The 23,025-nt window shown below is 41.8% G+C and overlaps 1 protein-coding gene across 1 annotated transcript; it reads left to right on the forward strand.

Annotated features, from left to right (window-relative positions):
* The first annotated feature begins 57 nt into the window (after positions 1-57).
* On the forward strand, positions 58-20,265 carry LOC132384972 (uncharacterized protein C17orf98-like). Its single transcript, XM_059956666.1, has 4 exons — positions 58-2,890; positions 6,783-7,777; positions 9,889-9,988; positions 19,159-20,265. The coding sequence occupies exons 2-4, from the start codon at positions 7,544-7,546 to the stop codon at positions 19,314-19,316; spliced, it is 492 nt and encodes a 163-aa protein (XP_059812649.1). The 5' UTR covers positions 58-2,890; positions 6,783-7,543; the 3' UTR covers positions 19,317-20,265.
* Positions 20,266-23,025: the final 2,760 nt, after the last annotated feature.

The raw sequence follows: 23,025 nt of genomic DNA on the forward strand, positions 1-23,025 counted from the left end.
TGCATTTTAATGTCTTTTTTGACGCAATGAGTTGGTATGTTTGCAACTTTTACCAATAAATAATGCTCACGATACCCGCCATGAACTCAGCCAGGTTGGGCATCGTTCTGGTAAAATCTGCTCCCAGAGCAACTGTGACGTGATGGGTTAGGAAAATATTCCACAATTATCCTGCAAATTTTGTGCTGTTTCGTTGTTTCAATACAAGGCAAGTCCAGTCAGAGAAGAAAAGTGATGCTTCAATCTGACAAATCTTAATCTAAATGTTGATGTTTAATGTTCTAAGTTTTTGGTTATTTTGAAGATGGAAATGCACAGTAAAATTCACTCTGAATCCACACTCTAAAGTTCAATTTATCCTTCCAAAATCATTAGAGAGGTAGAGATTTCAGACAGTCGGCCATTCTTGTCTGGTGCGTAGTGTCAGGATTGGTCTCCTTTCGGAATAACCGAGTCACGGTATGAATGTTCCTGACTCAACCCTTGTTTTTTACGAGGCAGAGTGGCTAGCTCGGCGCTCAACCCAGCACAGATGGAAAGTGTGCCCGGGGGTTCTGACTGGGTTTGAACTTGGGAGCCTTCGCTTCCAAAGTCCGGAGCTGATGCCACTGCACCACCAGCCAGCTTAGAGGTAGAGATGCAAGTTGGATTTCAGAAAGAATAGTTGGTATTGAAATAATTGCAAAAGACAGTGATGCTGTTAGTTATTAAAAACTGTCTAAGTATTCTGAAATTGTGGTGTGAAGGTTGAAAGAGCAGACCTTCCAGAGGAAAATTACCAATTTTTGCTTTGGTCATTGGTTGCTTTTGTGAATGCAATCGGTCTGGTATGAGCTGTGTATATTGGTCAGCTAGTTGGGCTTAAACTAAGACCTATGTTTGAGTGCCACACTGAGAGAAATGCTGCATTTATTTCCTCTAATGAAGTAAAGAGCACCATCCAATTTCACTGCAAAGGATAAGTGAGCCATTGTCATTCTGCTAAAATCCCCAAGACTGAGGCCATAGTTACTCAGCTTTGTGGGTGTCCATAGCATTCAAGCAAGCTCACCACTGTCTTCTTCACGAGGCCAAAGAAATTTGGCAAGTCCCCAGAGACTTCCCAATATTTTTTGATACACCATACACAGCATTTTGTTGGTGCATAGCACCAATATGTATGGCAACTACTCTGCAAAGTATGGATGTGTTGAGTGGTAGACAATCCAATCACTGCTTCAGCAAAGTAGCCAGCATAATCAAAGACCCAATCCACCCTGAATATTTTCTTTCAACCAATCTCCCATCAGGAAGAAGATACAAAAGCCTGAAAGCATACATAGCCAGTCTTAAGGAGAGCTATCCCACTGTTCTCTCTCTTTAATAGATTGGATTCTGCACAACTGAAGAGGCCAAGTATTTTTAAAGCAGTGGTTGCTCGAAGGAATTGGGGAGATGAGAATGGGGTTGGGAGGGGGAATAAATCAGCCATGATTGAATGGTGGAGCAGACTCGGGATTCAGCCTAAAATGTCAACTGTTTAATTTCCACAACCATTGCTCCAGATTTCCAGTATGTGCAGAATCTTTTGTGTCTCCTTTAGAAACCTATGCAATTAGTGATACTGCAAGAATTGCTTAACCTAATACAGTATACAAGTTTAACAGAACTATTCAACTTTTAATTCCTGTGGTCAAATATGAACATCAAAAGTTTTTTTTTAAACTTGCTGTACTGAATTTCCAGTGCCATTTGTTATAAAACCATAAGACAAGGGATCAGGTTTAGACTGACACAATGTGAGCTCCAATGCCAGCACATCCTCTCATAGAAAAGGGGCCTAAAATTGTTCACAATACTCTAGCAGTGCAGTCTGATCAATGCCTTATAAAGCCTCTATCTCTATGAAAAGGGATGTTCCATATCATAAGACATAAATTCCTCTGCAATTTGATCATGGATGATTTATTCACACTATCAACTTCGGCCTTAAATATACCCAATAGCGGTGACAATGAATTCCACAGATTCGCCACCCTCCAGCTAAAGAAATTTTTTATCTCTGTTTTCCAGGATGTCCTTGTATTCTGATTATGTGTCCTTTGGTCCTGGACTCTTGTCACTACTGGAAACATCGCTTTTAAGTTCCCAGTGCTGGAGCAGGAGTAGGCTACTTGATCCTTCAAACCTGCTTCACTGTTCATCTACATCATGGCTGATACTCAACCTTAGTGGCATTTTCCAGACCTCATGATTCTCTTCAGAGCCAAATATCCATTTACTCTGTTGAATGGACTCTGGTTGATTTCCCACAGGTGTACAAGCAGGCTTTTTCCACTGAGGTTGGGTGAGACTAGAACTAGAGGTCATGAGATAAAGGTGAAATGTTTAAAGCAAGGGTTCCCAACCTGGGGTCCACAGACCCCTTGATTATGGTGGGTTCCATGGCATAAAAAAGGTTGGGAACACAAGGGGGAACTTCTTAACTTAGAAGGTAGTGAGAGTGTGGAAAGCAGATTTGATTTCAACGTTCAAGAGAAATTTGGATGGGAGGGGTATGGAGGGCTGTGGTCTAGGTGTAGGTTGATGGGATTAAACAGGCTAATAGTTTGATGGAGGTGTCTGATACTTGGTGCCAACACAGTAACCTGAAATACTTGTTCCTGTGTATGACAACTGATTCTACATTGCAATGAGATCTCTCATTCTTCTAAACTCTAGACAACACACAACTCAAAATTAAAATACATTTATTATCAAAGTATACATACCAAATACAAACTTGAGATCTGCTTTCTTGCAGCCAGCCACAAAACAAAGAACCACAATAGAATCTATGAAAAAAACACAAAAGCCAACAAACATCCAATGTGTGAAAAAAGAACAGGAGTGAATAAATTCTTCCCATTTGGTAAGGCTAATGTTCCAGTAATCCACCCAGTGAATCCTCACTGCACTCCCTCTATCTTATTTTATGTAAGGAAGCCAAAAGTGTACACAATATTCCAAGTCCTCTGTCAGCAAGGCTCCACTATGTTACTCTTTGTAGAAGTCCATAAAAATCTTTTGTTACGAACCCCGTAACTGGGTCACTTACCAGCAAAGATAGAGAGGTCCGTTGAAGTCTGATGGTACTATTTTTAACAGTATTTATTAGTAAAAATACACAAAAATAATATCAATGCAAACATACAGATACTATACATCGTCAATACTAAATCTAAAAGTGCGGGTATAATAATAAATAGCTCTATCGTTGTCTAGGGGGTAATGTATTGTCTGATGGAAATATAAAAGTCACTCAGTTCATTCAGGCTGCAGCCTTTGGTTGGAGTCCAGAGAGATTTTAGAAACTTGCCAGCTTTTCCTTTTTATGATGTCGATCCTTCGAGAGTTCCGTTGGGGTAACCGGTCCTTTAGCTAAAGCTGTTCTTCCATGGTAAGGCCCCAATCCCAGGCAAAGGGAAGGGACGCACGCGAGCCCTCCACCGGCTATCGCTATTAAACGCTGTCACGGGATTTCTAGCATTTCTCTTGGTGCGTCTAAAGGGGTTGTTCCCCAGACCCTCTTTTATCCTTGCTCACGGGGTCTCAGATGTCAATCAGGTTGGGATGATGCAATCCCTCAACCAGCCCACTCTGGTCATTTCCTGAGGGCTTCAATGAATAGTACAGTACTCAATACACAATTCCGTCTCCAAGAGACAATGGCTGTTATCCGTGGCTTTGTCTTGCGGAGGCCAGGACACATTCCAAACCCTGTGTATTCTGGACGTCTCTCTCATTTCCTGGGTCCCAGACCCGAATTAATAGCGATCTTGCGATTCTCGAAAAGGAGGGGGCTACTTTGTACCCTTCGGCCCCTCAGAGTTGTGGCACATTTGTAGCACTTTTAAACTGCTTTTAATTTTGTCTAATATTTTGCTTTATCTTATAGTATTTCCTGGAACAGCACTATAGATAAGTAAGTCCTTAACTGCCTTCAATGCAAGGTAGCCCTTTCTAATTGTACCAGGGAGATTGAAAATCTGGTTGAATGGTGCCATAACAACAACCTCTCACTCAGCGTCAGCAAAACCAAAGAGCTGATTATTGACTAAAGGAGGAAGAAACCTGACCTAGGTTTCTATGACCCAGTCCTCATCAGAGGTGGAGAGGGTCAGTAAATTTAAATTCCTTGGCATTACCATATCAGAGGATCTGTCCTGGGACATTTCAAAGAAAGCACAACAGCTCCTCTACTTATTTAGAAGTTTGCACAGCTTTGGGGTATGCCATTTAAAACTTTGACAAATTTCTATATAGATGTACAGTGGAGAGTATCCTGACTGACTGCATCACAGTCTGATAAAGAGAGTATCCTGCCTGCCCAAGAGCAGAAGATCCTACAAAAGGTAATGGATATAGCTCAGTACATCACAGGCAAAGCCCTTCCCACCATTGACCACACTTAGAAGGAGTGCTGTCACAGGAAAGCATAATCATCATCATCATCATCATTATCAAAGACCCCCATAATACAGGCTATGTTCTCTTCTTGCTACTGCCATCAGGTAGGAGATAGAGGAGCCTTAGATCCCACAGCACAAGATTCAGGAACTGTTATTAATCCTCAACAATCAGGCTCCTGAACCAGCTTGGATAATTTCACTCACCTCATCACTAACTGACTCCATAACCTATAGACTTATTTTCAACAACTCTACAACTCGAGTTCTCAGTGTTATTTATCTTTTTTTATTATTTGCACAATTTGTCTTTCACACATTGATCTTTGACATGTATAGTTTTTCATAAATTCCATTGTATTTCTTTATTTTCAGAGTCATAGATAAATAATATAGCTCAGAAACCAGCCCATCAGTCCATGTCAAACCATTTAAACTGCCTACCCCTATCGACCTGCACTAGGACCATAGCCCTCCACATTGCTACCATCCATGTACCTATCCAAACTTCTCTTAAACATTGAAATTGAGCTCTCATGCACCACTTGTGCTGGCAGCTCATTCCACACTTCCACCACCTTCAGAGTGAAGAAATTTCCTCTCATGTTCCGCTTAAAACATTTCACCTTTCTCCCTTAACCCATGACCTCTGGTTGTAGTCCCACCCAACCTCAGTGGAAAAAGCCTGCTTGCATTTACTTTGTCTGTACCCCTCAATTTTATATACTTGTATCAAATCTCCAGTCAATCTTGTATGTTCCAAGGAATAAAATACAAAGTCTTAACCTATTCATTCTTTCCTTAAAACTCAGGTACTCCAGTCCCAGTAACATCCTTGTAAATTTTCTCTGTACTCTCTTAACCTTATTTACATCTTTCCTGTAGGTAGGTGACCAAAACTGTGCACTATAATCCAAATTTAGCCTCGCCAAAATCTTATACAACTTTGACATAATACCACAACTCAATACTTTGATTTATGAAGGTCAATGTGCCAAAAGATTTCTTTTACAACTTTCAATGAATTATACACCTGTATCTCCAGATCCCTCAACACCAGCTCCAACGCAAAGAAAGCCCAGCAGCGTCTCTACTTTCTGCGAAGGCTGAGGAAAGTCCATCTCCCACCCCCCATCCTCATCACATTCTACAGGGGTGTACTGAGAGCATCCTGAGCAGCTGCATCACTGCCTGGTTTGGAAATTGCACCATCTCGGATCACAAGACCCTGCAGCGGATAGTGAGGTCAGCTGAGAAGATCATCGGGATCTCTCTTCCCGCCATCATGGACATTTACACTACACACTGCATCCGCAAAGCAAACAGCATTATAAAGGACCCCGCACACCCCTCATACAAACTCTTCTCCCTCCTGCCGTCTGGGAAAAGGCTCTGAAGCATTTGAGCTCTCACGACCAGACTATCTAACAGTTTCTTCCCTCAAGCTATCAGACTCCTCAATACCCAGAGCCTGGACTGACACCTTGCCCTATCGTCCTGTTTATTATTTATTGTAACGCCTGCACTGTTTTTGTGCACTTTATACAGTCTTGTATAGGTCTGTAGTCTAGTGTAGCTTTCTCTGTGTTGTTTTTTTACATAGTTCAGTCTAGTCTTTGTACTGTGTCATGTAACACCATGGTCCTGAAAAATGTTGTCTCATATTTACTATGTACTGTACCAGCAGTTATGGTCAAAATAACAATAAAAGTGACTTGACTTGACTTTCGTTCTACCACACTCCTCAGTGCCCTACCGTTCACTTGTTGGTCCTACCGAAGTGTAACACCTCACACTTGTCTGTATTAAGTTCCACTTGCCATTTTCAGCCCATTTTTCCATTTAGTCCAGATCCCGCGGCAAGCTCTGATAGACTTCCTCGCTGTCCACTACACCCCCAATCTTGGTGTCATCAGCAAATTTGCTGATCCAGTTAACCACATTATCATCCAGATCATTGATATTGATGACAAATAACAAAAGACCCAGTACCAATCCCTGCAGCACTCCACTAGTCACAGGCTGCCAGTCAGAGAGGCAACCCTCTGTTACCACTGTCTGGCTTCTCCCACAAAGCCAGTGTCTAATCCAATGTACCGCCACATCCGCATCCCTTCTGAGTCACAAAGCCAGGCTCAGTGCCAAAGACCTGACTGGTGTGACTTTCCTCTGTTAGGTCATTTCCCCCCACCAACAGTAACCGAAGTAATTTACCTGTTGTCGACGTGGATGGCCACAGGGGTACTCTGTATTGGTTGTTTAACCCCTTTCACCCTCCTGACTCACTCAGTGTTTTGTATCCTGCACCTTGGCTGAAACTAAAACTCTCTACTTGTCCTATCTATCACCCCTCAGCCTCCCGAATGATCCGGAGCTCGTCCAGTTCCAGCTCCAATTCCTTAACGCAGAGTGTTGGAAGCTGCAGCTGGATGCACTTCTCACAGATGTAGTCGTCAGGGACCCTGCCTTCCAAGATCCTGCCCGGCATCTCTACTATCCCAACTGTGCAGATATAAAGAAGGAGACCAATAACTATACTGGCATAAAATCTACCTACAGCATTTCCATCTTCTCTCACTCAAGCTTGCCCACGGCCTTATTTTAATTTACTCTCGTCAATCAATCCCGATCGATCTCGATCAATCGCTGCTATTCAAAACACCAAACTACCGCGAATCGATGCCTTATGTACTCTGCGAATCTGAGACATCGTTTCTGATCGTTGACTGCAGCTGCTCAAAAACGTATGTTCATAAATTCCTGTGAGTTCCTGCAAGAAAATAAATCTCAAAGTAGTGTATGGTTACATAGAAGCACTTTGATAATACATTTACTTTGAACTTTCCTCTGGAACCATGGAAACCTCGGATCGAATGATAGAGGTTGTGAGAAGTGATATATATAATTTAACGCGATCAAATCACTGCCCGTATACAATGAATTTTCACAGGACTATTTTATTTGCACTGGTTGAAAATTTGTCTGCTTAAAAAGGTAAAGTTGTATTTAAAGGAAACGTAACAGTGATAGTTAATGACTGTCACTGTGACATCTACAAGGGTGGGCTGATTTTAAATGGAGGTGGACCGGGCCATGGCTGAACCGGCACTGCAGTCATGAACAGTAATCCCTGTCCTCCTGGAGTTTGTTGCCTGGATCATTACTACTTCAAAAGAGAAAGAGGTTTCATCTTGGACTGCGTGGCTGTCTCCAGCAGCTCCTTGATGTACGGAAAAATCAACCCGAAGATATGCGACGCCATCCCGCCCTACAACGCGCAGAATGACCCTTATTGCAAGAATGCTCTCGAGACCAAGTTTATGAGGAAGCTTCTCAAGAGGACTGATCAGGTAACGTGGAGTTCCGGTGGCGTAAGTGGGTACTTTCTCTGTAGAGGTACCTCATGTACCTAATAAATTGGCCACAGTGTATGTTTGTGGTCGACTGCTGCTGTAGCCCACCCACTTCGAAGTTCGACGAGTTGTGCATTCAGAGATGCTCTCCTGTTGTACCACGTGGGGAAATGTGTTATACCAAGAGTTACTGTCATCTTTCTGTTAGCTTGAACCAGTCTGGCCATTCTCTGAATTCCCTCACTAACAAGTTTTTTCAACCACTGAATGCCACTCACTCACGGGATTTTTTTTTTGGTATTTCACACCTTTCTCTGTAACCTTTGGAAACCTGTGTGTGAAAATCGCAGGATATCAGCAGTTTCTGAGATAGTCAGGCCACCCTGTCAGACACCCACATTTATCACACAGTCAAAATCACTTGGATCACATTTCTTTCCCCATTCTGGTGTTTGGTCTAAACAATAACTGAATCTACCTCTTCACCATGTCTGCGCGCTTTTATACATTGAGTTGCTGCCACATGATTGGCTGATTAGATATTTGCATTGAGGAGCAGTCGTATCTAATACTGAGTGTACATTACTTTCTGGGGCACCCCCTGGAAAGTACAACACCTGAACATAGTGCACACCTTTTGGCCAGCAATGTGTGTCAAACTAACTAAACTAGTTATTAAATGTCTAACGAAACTGATCCATTCTCTGCACATTCATATGCCTCTCTCAGAGCCTCTTGAACACCTCTGTTCTATTTGCCTCCACCACCACCCCTGGCAGTGCGAATTCAAGATACCCACTAGCCTCTATAGTAAAAAAAACGTGCCCTGCACCCCTGCACATCTCTAAATTTACTCCTCTCACCTTAAATCATGCCCTCTAGCTTTCGACATTTCAATCTTGGCAGAAAGATACTGGTTGTCTATCTACACCCCTTGTAATCTTATAAACTTCTATGAGGGGTCTCCCCTCGGCCTCTGCCACTCTAGAGAAATACTGTTGGCCATATTCCTAAATTATTTGACTGAATAGATTATTGTAAAATATTCTTTAGGAGCATGTCCAGAATTATAAAGACAATTGATAGTTGTATGTCTTTTCTTTATTATGTCTTTATTACATGGTCTTGCAACACTATCATCTTCTATTTTTACCATTCAGTTCTGTAACTATGAATCTTACTGGTTCCATACTGCTATCCCCATCCCACTCCCCAATCTCCCACAAAAGCACTCCCATACTCATTAATACAGTTTCTTTGGCTTATCTATCCCTTATCCCAATCCAACCAAGGTACAAAGGAACATGTACCATGGTTTGGGAATCTGTCAGCATCACCGGCAAACCAGAAGTTATCGCTCATCATAATCATTTTGAGAAGATATTTAAACTACTGCCCTTCAGAGACAGGTCCTTCAACCCAACATGCCATTCTCCACTGTACCTCTCTACACTGATCTCATTTGCCCACATTAGGTCTGTAGTTTACCTCTTTTAGATATCACACTGCTGGTGGCAGGAGGTGCCAGGATTTCAACCCAAGAGGAACTTCCATGAAGCATATATGTCCCATTAACCAGGAACCAGAACAGTTATTACCGTACAACCATTAGGGTCCTGAACCAGCGTGGATAACTTCACTCATTCTAACAATGAACTGATTCCACAACCTATGGGCTCACTTTCAAGGACTCTACAACTCATATTCTCAGTATTATTTATTTTATTTGCAGAGTTTGTCTTCTTTTGCACATTTGTTCTTTGTCAGTCTTCATTTATGTATAGTTTTTCATAAGTTCTATTGTATTTAGAGCAACACACACACAGAATGATGAAGGAACTGATGAAGAGTCTTGATCTGAAACAGCAACTTTTTTATTAATTTCCATGCCTGACCTGCTGAGTTCCTTCAGAATTTTGTGGGTGTTGCTCTGGGTTTCCAGCATCTGCAGAATCTCTCTTGTTTATTGATTTTTTTCCTATAAAAGTCTGCAGAAAATGAATCTCAAGGTAGTACATTTTAACACTTTGATAATCAATTTACTCTGAACTTGAAATTTGAACTTTGTTTACATGGACAAAATCTGATGAATAAGTATTCTTTGTTAGGATCGTGGTGGGACATCAAACAACGGCTGGCTTGTGGACTATTTTTACAAAAATGGACCTGCTCAAAAATATCTTACCAGTAGAAATGTATATGGAGCAGGTAAGTAATTCTATTTATTTAGAGATACAGCATGGTAAAAGGCCCTTCTGGCCCAACAAACCTTCACTGCCTAATTGACCCATGTAACTAATTAACCTACTAACCTGTACATCTCTGGGATCTGGGAGGAAACTGAGCACCCAGAGGAAACCTGTATGATCATGGGGAGAAGGTCCAAACTCCTTGCAGTTATGGAACCTGCGTCGCTGGTGCTGTAATAGTGTTATGCTGTTGTGCACCCAGTTTTAATCTTCTTTAAGGATTATAAAGCATCTTATGTTCTTTTAAGCAAAAATAATTATGTTGCTTTAGACAATTATTTCCATTGTGCAACATTCCAAAAGGGGAGAACTAACTGGTGCCAAGGACATCTGGAGTCTAGGCATCTGCTCCAAGGCCAGCGACATGGACGGGTAATAAAGGACTCCCATGAATATTGTACTGTCCAAGTGGCTGAGTCCCAGCATCAGGTCTCCATGTGAGAAGGAGGTATGAAAGTTGATTGGAAATTGAAGTTGAAACCTGATGGCCAAAGTGTGGGAACTGGAAACTGGAGACAGAAGGCCTGTCCGTGTGTGTGCGTGGGTGTGAGGGAGAATAGGAGGGAGGAAAAGGGCTTGTTTTACTGTTTTGGTCTTGAAGAAGGGTCTCAGCCCAAAATGTCAACTGTTTGTTAATTTCCATAGATGCTGTCTGACTTCCAGAGTTCCTCCAGCATTTTGTGTACATTGCTTTGGATTTCTAGTATCTGCAGAATCTCATCTCTTTTTGTTTTCCTGTTATTGTGTTCTGTATTATTCTGGCAAGCAGTGTTGGTCCCCAAATATGTACGGCATTTGCTGCTGCCCCCAGCACATCCTTAGGTTGTGTTGGTTGTTAACACAAATGATGCAGTTCACTGTGTGGTTCAATGTACATGTGATATATAAAAGAATCTGAATTGGTTGAATTTCTTAGGAAGCATAGTAACAACACTGGATAGGCTGGGGTTGTATGTTTCCATGTGCATGTGATAAGTAAATTAAATCTAAATCTGAATCTGTTATATGCATAAGTACAGTACTGTGCAAAAATGTTTGGCATATATACAATATATAGGGACCTAAGACTTTTGCACAGTACTGTATTTGTCAATGTGCAAGTTTGTAAATCTGGTGGGAACAAACAATATTGGGAATGGTGAGGGTGGAGTATCGTGGGAGGGATGTGGGACAGGTGGCAGAGAAGGAGTGCCAGGGTGGGTAGTGGTGCGGGTGCAGAAACACCCAGTCCTGAGACACCAGGCAAGGTCATTTGATTCCAAACAATTGGTTTATTGATCATTACAGAATGTCTCTCTGGTGTTTCCCACTCCCTCCCCTCTCCTTTCCACTTTCTCAACCATGATTCCCCTTTCCCTCCCCTCTTCCCACTCTCCATCCATAGTAGAGGCCCATATCAGAATCAGGTTTATCACTATTTACATATGTCATTAAATTTGTTTTTTTGCAGCAGCATTACACTGCAATACCCAAAATTTTGAAAATACTGTGCAGTATATATGCCTAAGACTTTTGCACAGTACTGTACATGTATGCATGGGTACAATGAAAAATGTACTGGTAGCAGGAGAACTGGCAATGCGTGATGTGTAGGCAGTGTCAAGTTGGTTATGATGGCTGAACACTCCAATCATCTGTGGGTCCTGTGATCAAGTTCGCTGAAGGTGAGTTATAGGAATGGTAATAATTTTTCTCCTACCACCCCATGAAACTTCACATCCAATACATCATTCTCCATAACTTCCACCATCTCCACCTTCTGCAGGATCCCTCCCTCCATTCATCCTCCCCCACTAATCTCCATCCTGGCATGTATTGCAAGCTACACGAATGCTACACCTAGTCATTCATCTCCCCCCTCACCTCCATTCAGGGCCACAAACAGTCCTTTCAGGTGAGGAAATACTCCACCTGCAAATCTGCTGGGATTGTCTACTGTATCCAGTGCCCCCAATGTGGTCTTTGTCAAACACCTCCACTCAGTCCACAAAAGGTGGAATTTCTTGGTGGCCAACCACTATTCCTATTCCCATTCTGACATATCAGTTCATAGCCTCCTCTTGTGTCACAATGAGGCCACTTTTAGGTTGGAGGAGCAATACTTCATATTCCATCTATTTAGCCTCTAACCCAGAGGCATGAACGTTAATTTCTCCAACATCTGGTTATTTTTTTCCCTTCTCCTTCTCTCTTTTTTCATTCCCCACTCTGGCATCTTACCTCTTCTCCTCACCTTCCTATCAGCTCCCCCTGGTGCCCCTCTTCCTTCACTTTCTCCCATGGTCGACTCCCCTATCAGATCCCTTTTTTCTAGCCCTTTGCCTTTTCCATCTATCACCTCCCGGCTATCACCCCACCTGGCTTCATGTATCACCTTCTAGCTTGTCCTCTTTCCCCTGCCCCATCTTCTTATTCCGGCATCTTCCCCTTCCTTTCTCGTCCTGGTGAAGGGTCTCAGCCCAAAATATCGACTGTGTATTCATTTCCATAGATCCTGCCTCACCTCCAGCATTTTGTGTGTTGCTCTGGATTTCCAGCATCTGCAGAATCTCTTGTATTAATAATTTTTCACTGTGTTTTGTTGTGGATTGGACAGGAAAATGAAGTTGAGGCCAAAGGTCAGATAGTCACAATGTTACTGACTATCAGAGTATCCTTGATGACTTATGTGGCTTTATTCCATAAGGAGCAGAATTAGGCTATTCAGCACATTGTGTCAGCTCTACCATTCCATCATGGCTGATTTATTATCCTCCTCAACCCCATTCTCCAACCTTCTCCCTGTTAGCTTTGACACCCTTACTCGTCAGAACCTATCAACCTCAGCTTTAAATACACTCAAATACGAGGAAATTTGCAGATGCTGGAAATTCAAGCAACACACACAAAATGCTGGTGGAACACAGCAGGCCAGGCAGCATCTATAGGGAGAAGTACAGTTAACTTTTGAGCCAATACTGACGAAGGGTCTTGGCCCGAAGCATCAACTTTAAATACACTCAATGACTTCATCTCCATAGCCATCTATGGCTGTGAATTCCACAGATTCACGACCCTCTGGCTAAAGAAATTCCACCTCATCTCTAATCTAAATGAACGTCCCTCTATTCTGAGTCTGTGCCCTCTGGTCCTAGACTCTCCCACTATTCAAAACATCCACTCTACATCCACTCTATCTGAAATACTTATTTCTCAGATTACCTAATTAATGTCTGCAATTTGAAGATAAAAGGAAGACATGGTTGTGCAGCTGCTAGGTTTTTAAGATCCAAGGCTGCAAAGAGTTGCCTTCACAAACACTACAATGAGTCCCTGTTTCAGCACAGTCAAAATGAGTGGAACTGTGAGAGAGCGTTTGACATCACCAATTAACTGGACTCTGAAACCCATACTCTTTCCTCAATCATACTTTATTTTATATATGTACAAGGGGTTACCATGCTGTTCTGAAGTCTAACAGAGAAATGCCATTTTTATACCAAATTGACCATTTAGTAAATGATGTCCAAATTCCTTACTTGCAAGATCAATCGCCATTCACAATATACACGTGAAGTCATTAGAAACTACAAGCTAACGGCCAATGATATTTTGAAGTTTGTAAATTAATTAATTAGTTGGAATGTTTCTTAGATCCTTCAATTATACATTACCTTATTTTGGGAAGTCAAATCGCTTCCGTTCACTGCCGTGAAAAGAGAAGCTAAGCTCTTCAAAGAACTTTCTTTCCTGGGCTGCTTGCAGTCTACCCCTGCCTGGACATTGCCTTGCCACAACTTCCTCAAATTGATAACAAGAATTTTGCCAAATATGTGTGTTATCCAGCTGGGAAGTACTTGTAAGAAAGTCGACAGTGCTTCTCCCTGTAGATGCTACCTGGCCTGCTGTGTTCCACCAGCATTTTGTGTGGGTTGTTCATTGTATTTAAATAGCACTTTTTATGACACATTTGAGTGTAGTCACTGTTAGGGAGCTAATCACTATAAGATAGTGATTATATAGTGACTGAGCTCGTTGACTTCATTAACTTTGCCTCCAACTTTCACCCTGCCCTCAAATTTACCTGGTCCATTTCCGACACCTCCCTCCCCTTTCTTGATCTTTCTGTCTCCATCTCTGGAGACAGTTTATCTACTGATATCTACTATAAGCCTACAGACTCTCAGAGCTACCTGGACTATTCCTCTTCCCACCCTGTCTTTTGCAAAAATGCTATCCCCTTCTCACAATTCCTCTGCCGCACCTGCTCTCAGGATGAGGCTTTTCATTTCAGGACGAAGGAGATGTCTTCCTTTTTTAAACAAAGGGGCTTCCCTTCTTCCACCATCAACTCTGCTCTCAAACGCATCTCTCCCATTTCCCGCACATCTGCTCTCACCCCATCCTCCTGCCACCCCACTCAGGACTCAGGATAGGGTTCCCCTTGTCCTCACCTACCACCCCACCAGCCTCCGGGTCCAATGTATAATTCTCCGTAACCTCTGCCACCTCCAACAGGATCCCACTACCCAGCACATCTTTCCCTCCCCCCCCTTTCTGCTTTCCACAGGGATCGCTCCCTACGCGACTCCCTTGTCCACTTGTTCCCCCCCCCCCCCCATCCCTTCCCACCGATCTCCCTCCTGGCACTTATCCTTGTAAGTGGAACAAGTGCTACACCTGCCCTTACACTTCCTCCCTCACCACCATTCAGGGCCCAGACAGTCCTTCCAGGTGAGGCGACACTTCACCTGTGACTCGGCTGGTGTGGTATACTGCGTCCGGTGCTCCCGGTGTGGCCTTTTATATATTGGTGAGACCTGACGCAGACTGGGAGACCGTTTCACTGAACACCTACGCTCGGTCCGCCAGAGAAAGCAGGATCTCCCAGTGGCCACACATTTTAATTCCACGTCCCATTCCCATTCTGATATGTCTATCCATGGCCTCCTCTACTGTCAAGATGAAGCCACACTCAGGTTGGAGGAACAACACCTTATTTTCCGGCTGGGTAGCCTCCAACCTGATGGCATGAACATTGATTTCTCTAACTTCCGTTAATGCCCCTCCTCCCCTTCTTACCCCATCCCTGACATATTTAGTTGTTTGCCTGTTCTCCATCTCCCTCTGGTGCTTCCCCCAACCCTTTCTCCTGAGGCCTCCCGTCCCATGATCCTTTCCCTTCTCCAGCTCTGTATCACTTTCGCCAATCACCTTTCCAGCTCTTAGCTTCACCCCACCCTCTCCGGTCTTCTCCCATCATTTCGCATTCCCCCCTCCCCCACTACTTTCAAATCTCTCAGTATCTTTCCCTTCAGTTAGTCCTGACGAAGGGTCTCGGCCCGAAACGTCGACAGTGCTTCTCCCTATAGATGCTGCCTGGCCTGCTGTGTTCCATCAGCATTTTGTGATTATTATTATTATTTATGTTATTATTAATATTACTATTATTAATAATATATGTCTTGTTAGCTGCTACAGTCAAGTACTATATCACTTCTTTGGTAACAATTTGGCATAGAACAACATTCAAAAGCATTTTATTTTTGTTAGGGAGGTGAAACTGAGTACCTGGAGATAACAGATGTTTGGTGATCAAGACCACTGTAATTACCTTATGAAAAATAGTATAAAGATATTCATGAACGCCTGGATGCTTTAAGAGGGTGCAGAGGAGATTTACCAGGATGCTGCCTGGAATAGAGGGCACGTCTAATGAGGAAAGGTTCAACAAGCTATGGCTGTTCTCGATGTACCATTGAAATGTTTCAGCTCTATAAAACTCTGGTTCAATCACACTTGGAGTATTGAGTTCAGTTATGGTCACCTCATTATAGGAAGGATGTGGAAGCTTTAGAGAGATGCTGAGGAGATTTACCAGGGTGCTTCCTGGATTGGAGAGCATGTCTTATGAGGATAGTTTGAGCAAGCTAGGACTTTTTTCTCTGGAGTGATGGAAGATGAGAAGTGACTTAATAGAGGTATACAAGATGATAAGAGGCATTGATCGAGTGGACAACCAGAGACTTCTCCCAGGGTGGAAATGGCTAATACAAGGAACATGATTTTATGGTGATTTGTGGAAAGTACAGAGGGGGTAGAGGTAAATTCTTTACACAGAGAGTGGTGAGTGCATGGAATGCTCTGCCAGGGATGGTGGTCGAGGCAAATACATTAGGGGCATTTAAGATACATGGTAGGCACATGGATGACAGAAAAATGGCGGGCTATGTTGGAGCGAAATTTTAGATTGATCTTGGAGTAGCTTAAAAGGTTAACACAATATGGGCTGCTGGACCTGTACTAAGCTGGAAAGTTCTATGTTCTGATATGTCACAGGTTGTCTGAGACATCATTACTAATTAATTAACCTTGTCAAAAATTAAAGGTTCATTGGATTAAGCACTGCCCAGTGTAAACTGAGCCTCTGAGAAAAGGAAGATTCCACATTAAAAGCCTGAACCTGTTAGAGTGCTTCAAAATGACTACAAAAGCACTACACTGCCCGTTGTAAACTAAGCCTCTGATGCTTATGGCTGTTTCATGAAATGCTTCATTTTCATCATTGCATTACTTCTCATACTAGACTAGAGTTAACAGAAATTCTATTGATGACAATTAACCAATAAAATAGCCAAGTTCATGTGCTGCAACAACTGCTACTGAAAACTTGGGAAGTTTCTAGAAAAATCCACAAGCAGCTGTACAGTAATCACTAGAAAATTCACTGATCAATTACATGTGATTATATAAAAATGCAAGAAATCATTCGAAAATTAAACTGCAAGAAAAATAACACTCCAATAGCTGTGATTAAGTACTTGAGCAAAGACAGTCTTAAGTGATTTCAGGAGAAACCTCTTCATACAATACAGAACATTTTTCACCAGGCTTCCAGGGATATAGGGTTAACTCAGCTGTTGAAAACAAGGATTAATAATAAAATAAACTTTAAAACAGCAACAAATTCTGGAAATCTAAATAAAATCTATGCATAAGATTATTGAAGGAAATTATGGTAACTAAATCACTTTATGAATCATTGGATTGGGATTGTCACATGTCTAAGAAAGGCTGTTGTGGCATGGAGAGGACCCAGAGGAGGTTCAGGACAATGATCCCGGGAATGAAATGGGTAACGTATGAGGAGCATTTAATAGGTTTGGGGCTGTACTCGCTGATACTATCATGTTGAGGAATTTTTTCTAAAATTAGCTTTATTTGTCACATACAGATCAAAGCATACAGTGAAATTCATCATTAGTGTCAAATTAAATCCTTGAGGATGTGATGAGGTGGTCCACAAGTGTCGCCATGCCTCCAATGCCAATGTACCATGCCCATAACTCACTAACGCTAAAAGTCCATGCAGTCATGGGGAGAACGTACAAATTCAAGATTCAAACTTCCTCTGTGAAAAACACCATCCTCTTCTCTCAATTCCACCATCTCCACCACATCTGCTGTAATAGTGAGAGGCTTTTCATTCCAGAACGAAGGAGATGTCTTTTTTCAAAGAAAGGGGCTTCCCTTCCTCCACCATCAATGCTGCCCTCAAGCGCATCTCTTCCATTTCATGCATGTCTGCTCTTACCCCATCCTCCCACGCTACAAGGGATAGGGTTCATGTTGTCCTCACCTACCACCCCACGAGCCTCCACGTCCAGCACATAATTCTCCATAACGTTTGCCATCTCCAATGGGATCACACCACAATGCACATCTTCCCCCCCACCCCACTGATCTCCCTCCTGGCACTTATCCTTGCAAGCAGAACAAGTGCTACATCTCCTCCCTCACTGCCATCCAGAGCCCTAAACAGTCCTTCCAAGTGAGGCAACACTTCACTTGTGAGTCTGTTGGGGTCATTTACTGTGTCTGGTGTTCCCAGTATGGCCTCCTGTATATCAGTGAGACCTGAAGCAGATTGGGAGGCCGCTTCGCTGAGCATCACGCTCCATCCACCAGAAAAAGCAGGATCTCCCAGTGGCTGACAATTTTAATTCCACCTCCTATTCCCATTCCAACTTGTCAGTCCATGGCCTCCTCTACTGCTGCAATGAGGCCACGCTCAGGTTGGAGGAACTACACCTTGTATTCTGTCTGGTTAGCCTCCAACCTGATGGCATGAACATTGATTCTTTGAACTTCCGGTAATTCCTCCCACCCCTTCACCATTTCTCATTCACATATCCCTCTCTCACCTTATCTCCTTACCTGCCCATCACCTCCCTCTGGTGCTCCTCCCCCTTCCCTTTCTTCCACAGTCTTCTGTCCTCTCCTATCAGATCCCTCTTCTCCAGCCCTGTACCTCTTTCATCAATTGACTTCCCAGCTCTTTACTTTTCCCCTGGTTTCACCTATCACCTACTAACTTGTGTTTCTTCCTTCCCTCCCTTATTCACACCTCATCCTTTTTTCTCCAGTCCCGATGAAGGGACTCAGCCCCAAAAGTTGACTGTACTGTTTTCCATAGATGCTGCCTGGCCTGCTGAGTTCCTCCAGCATTTTGTGTGGTTTATTTAAAAATCATGCTTATTGAAATGTGTTATTTGCATTAACAAACAACATAATGTTGCTCAGAACACTACTCTATGGACTCACTTTCAAGAACCCTGCAACTCATATTCTCAGTTTTTTTTGTATTTTGCTCATTGGTTATTTGTCAGTCTTTGTGTGCAGTTTTTCATTGATTCTATTGTATTTCTTTGTTCTACCATAAATGCCCACAAGGAAATGAATCTCAGGTTTGTATATGGTGTCAGCTGGCTCACGATGTAGCAGTCTCTGCACTGGACTTTGAGGCGAGTGGTCCGGGGTTCAAATCCAGCCAGCACCTTGCACACTTTCCATCCGTGCTGGGTCGAGCATCGAGCTAGTAAAAAACAGACAAAAATACAAAAGAAATGGCAGGGTTGCCACCCGATCCATATATGTACTTTGAAAATAAATTTACTTTTAACTTTTGAACTTTGAGCATGTGACCACAATCAACCAATTACCAGTTTATGGGACTCAACTGGGATATGTTGATGAGAATGAGAGAGAGCTTTAATATCACACAATCAGCAATCAGATTTATTGTATTGGAAGTGATGAGAAAAGCTCAACAAGAGATTTGATCTAATTACTTGTGTATTGATTTTGCAGGTCACTCATGTGATCAAGTAATCGGCCACCGGGGATACTTATCAGACATCAAACCCATTGTTGGATACAATGGAAGGTTTGGTTACAGAAGGAATACTCCCAGCCTGAGAGAAAAGCCTTCCATTTTCGGGGAAGTCTTCAAACTCCCATTGCACTAGTGTGCATGGGCTCCCCTCCCATCCCACCCCCCAAGGATTGAGTCCTCAGAGAACTGAGAAACCAGAAGAACATCAGTTTCTGCATTTTAAATGCATTTTGAGGATGTTACCTCTTCTGAAGAGCTGAATTAAATGTGATGAGCCAGGAAGAGTGTGACAGGTTCAACAAAATAGCGTATGTTATTAAATTGTTCCAAAAATAAGAAGTAGATGCTTCAATAAAGAATTTGTGGAAAGGCAGTATTTTTAAAAAATATTCACTTAAACTGGTGATTAGGTCTTTGGGTTTTTTCATGTGGTATCCCCAGATGGAACATATGCACAGCGGCCATTTTATTAGGTACAGGAGTGGAACCTGGCATGGACTTCTGTTGGTGTAGCCAATCCGCTTCAAGCTTTGATGTGTTCTGCATTCAGAGATTCTCCTCCACACACCACTACTGTAACGTCCTGTCAGCTTGAAACAGTCTGGCTGTTCTCCTCTGACCTCTCTCACTAACAAGGCTTTTTCACCTACAGAACTAACTGCTGCTCACTGGATGGTTTTTGGCTTTTCACACCATTCTTTGTAAACTCTAGAGATTGTTCTGTGTGAAAATCCCAGGAGATCAGCAGTTTCTGAGATACTCAAACCACCCCACCTGGCACCAACAATCATTCCATTGTCAAAGTCACTTAGATCACATTTCTGCCCCATTCTGATGTTTGGTCTGAATAACAACTGAACCCTTTGATCATGTCTGCATGCTTTTACCCACCACTCTGTTCTGACATCCCCCCTATAATTTCCTCCAATCACTTTAAAGTTATATATATATATATACCCACACACATATACACAGACTTACACACAAACTAGATGGGCTGAAGGGTGAAGGGCCTGTTTTTGTGCTGCAGTGTTCTATGATTTTATTTTCTCTCTCTCTACGCATAGGGACCAGTATATTATGGCCCAATTAAGTTACTGCCCTAATCAGCTGAAGTTTCATAGAAATAGTTAGAAAGGTATAAAAAAGACAAACTACCATTTAACTATCAAATTATGTATTTAATGGATATACAGAACAAATTAGAGCACCACTAATTCTACTACAGTACTATAAAACTGTATTAGTCTGTAACAGTTACGAAAGGAAGAATTAATTGATATATACCGGCATACTACTCAATTGGTAAGCTATCCATTCTTAGCCCCTTAAAGCATCGAGGTTTAACACTTTTTATTTATTTTATTTATTGATTTTTTAATGCATTTTCTACAACACTACGAATAAAAAAACCCAAACCAAAATAAAAAATTAATACAGTGCAAAATAAACATACAATAATAATATAATATATAATAATATAATACAAAAAAGACAATTGAGAAAGCACCCAAATTGAAGTCATGTAAAGTTAGTATCCTCCCCAAACTCCACAACAAAAAAAAAACTCCAGACCAACCACAACACAATATAGAGAATATAAATCAGGACATTCAAACCCCCAAAGCTGTAAATACACTTGAAAACAGAAGATAATAATGCCTACTACCAAAAAAAAAGAAGAGTTGGAAAGTAAGGGACTGAAAAAAAACCTTAATTAAGAGGAAAGTTATGAAAGTACTCAATAAAAGGTCCCCAGACCTTATGAAACTTTATATCCGAATTAAGAATTGAATAATGAATTTTTTCAAGGTCTAAACAGGACATAATATCATTAAGCCATTGAGCATGCATGGGCGGGGCAACATCTCTCCATCTAAGGAGGATTAAACATCTAGCCAGGAGAGAAGCAAAAGATAATATTCAACATTGTCAAACTCAAACGTATATCTGTCTCACCCAAAACACCAAACAGAGCAATTAAAGGGTTAGGTTCTAAGTGGTGATTCAGAATACAGGATAAAGTTATAAAAACATCTTTCCAAAATTTCTCTAAACTAGGACTGGACCAGTACATATGAATAAGAGAAGCCTCGCCCCTTTTGCATTTATCACAAAGAGGACTAATGTTAGGGTAGAGTCGAGATAGTTTAGATTTAGACATATGGGCTCTATGAACAATCTTAAACTGTAAAAGGCAATGGCGAGCACAAAGAGAGGTTGAATTAACCGATTTGAGAATTGAGTCCCAAATCTCATCAGATAAAGAGATATTTAAATCATGCTCCCAAGCCATTCTAATTTTATCCACAGGGCCACACTGTAAGAATGCTAATTTATCACGAATAAATGATATTAAACCTTTACCCAGTGGATTAATAGAAAGAAAGAAATCCATAACATTTTTCTCGGGCATTTCAGGGAAGTTAGGAATTAAAGGATTGATAAAGTGTCTAATTTGGAGATATCTAAAAAAATGGGCATTAGGCAGATTGAATTTAGCAAAGAGCTGTTGAAAGGATGTGAAGCAAAAATAAAAAGATCTTCAAAATGTCTAATGCCTTTCCTATACCAATCATAGAATGTTGAGTCATACGTAGTAGGTAAAAAAAGGTGATTATGTAAGATAGGACTAGAAAGGGAAAAACCATAAAAACCATAAAATTTCCTAAACTGGGCCCATATTCGCAAAGTGTGTCTGACAAGAGGATTAACAATTAGTCTAGACAAACTACTAGGGAGTGCAGAGCCAAGAAGTGCAGAAATAGATAAATCTTTAGTGGAATTCAACTCCATTTCCACCCAATTAGGGCACTCGGATTGGCTATGGAAAAAAGACCAAAAGGTAGTGCAATGTATGTTAGCTGCCCAGTAATATAAACGAAAGTTAGGTAAGGCCATGTCACCCTCTTTTTAGATTTTTGAAGATAAACTTTATTAATTCTAAAACGCTTATTCTTCCACAGATATGACAAAATAATAGAGTCTAAGGAATCAAAAAAGGTTTTAATACCAATTTCTTTTTATCAGTTCCTGACATATTTGAGCAACACAACACAGTTATGCAATCCATTCCTTTGTTTGAACCTGATAGTGTTGCGTGTTTGTAGCAAAGGAAACCATTTGATGTGGCACAATAAAATGCAAGGCTTATTTCATCAGTATTGAAGATATTATCTGCAAAAAATTTTTGAAACAATTCAGGGGTTTTGAGATTTCCAGTTTTTCTGCACTTACAGCATCAATGTGCTCAATGTGCTTTCTTGAATTTGATGTGGTGCCTACATTTCCATTGAGACAACCAACCATCTGTTGCTTTAAAATCTTCATGACCAGCTTCTTAGCTAGCTCCTCTGACTTGCTATTTTCTTAACATTGATCCACTGACATGCACATCTTGTCCAGTTACAATGGAAAACCATTTGAGGGCCTCTTCAATATCTGGATCCTTACCGTCACACTGTTTGTGGCCTCATGTAATGCCCATTCTTCTTTCGCATTTTATCTTGCTGATGTAGGAAGTGTGCAATTGTAGATTTTGGCACACCAGTTATTTCTGCTAGTTGACAATGAGTGGTCCAGTAGCGTAATTTCTTCTCCTTCACCATCTACACCTCGGACTTCAACTACTGCACAGAGTCTTGCCATCTTCAGAAGTTTTCTGATGACTCTGCCATAGTTGGATACATCAGTAAGGGAGTTGAGGCTGAGTACAGGGCTACGGTGGGAAACTTTGTCACTTGGTGCGAGCAGAATCATCTGCAGCTTAATGTGAAAAAGACTAAGGAGCTGGTGGTGGACCTGAGGAGACCTAAGGCCAGTGACCCCTGGTTCCATCCAAG

The sequence above is a fragment of the Hypanus sabinus genome, chromosome X1 (genome assembly GCF_030144855.1).
Source record: "Hypanus sabinus isolate sHypSab1 chromosome X1, sHypSab1.hap1, whole genome shotgun sequence".
In the NCBI taxonomy this organism is placed as follows: domain Eukaryota; kingdom Metazoa; phylum Chordata; class Chondrichthyes; order Myliobatiformes; family Dasyatidae; genus Hypanus; species Hypanus sabinus.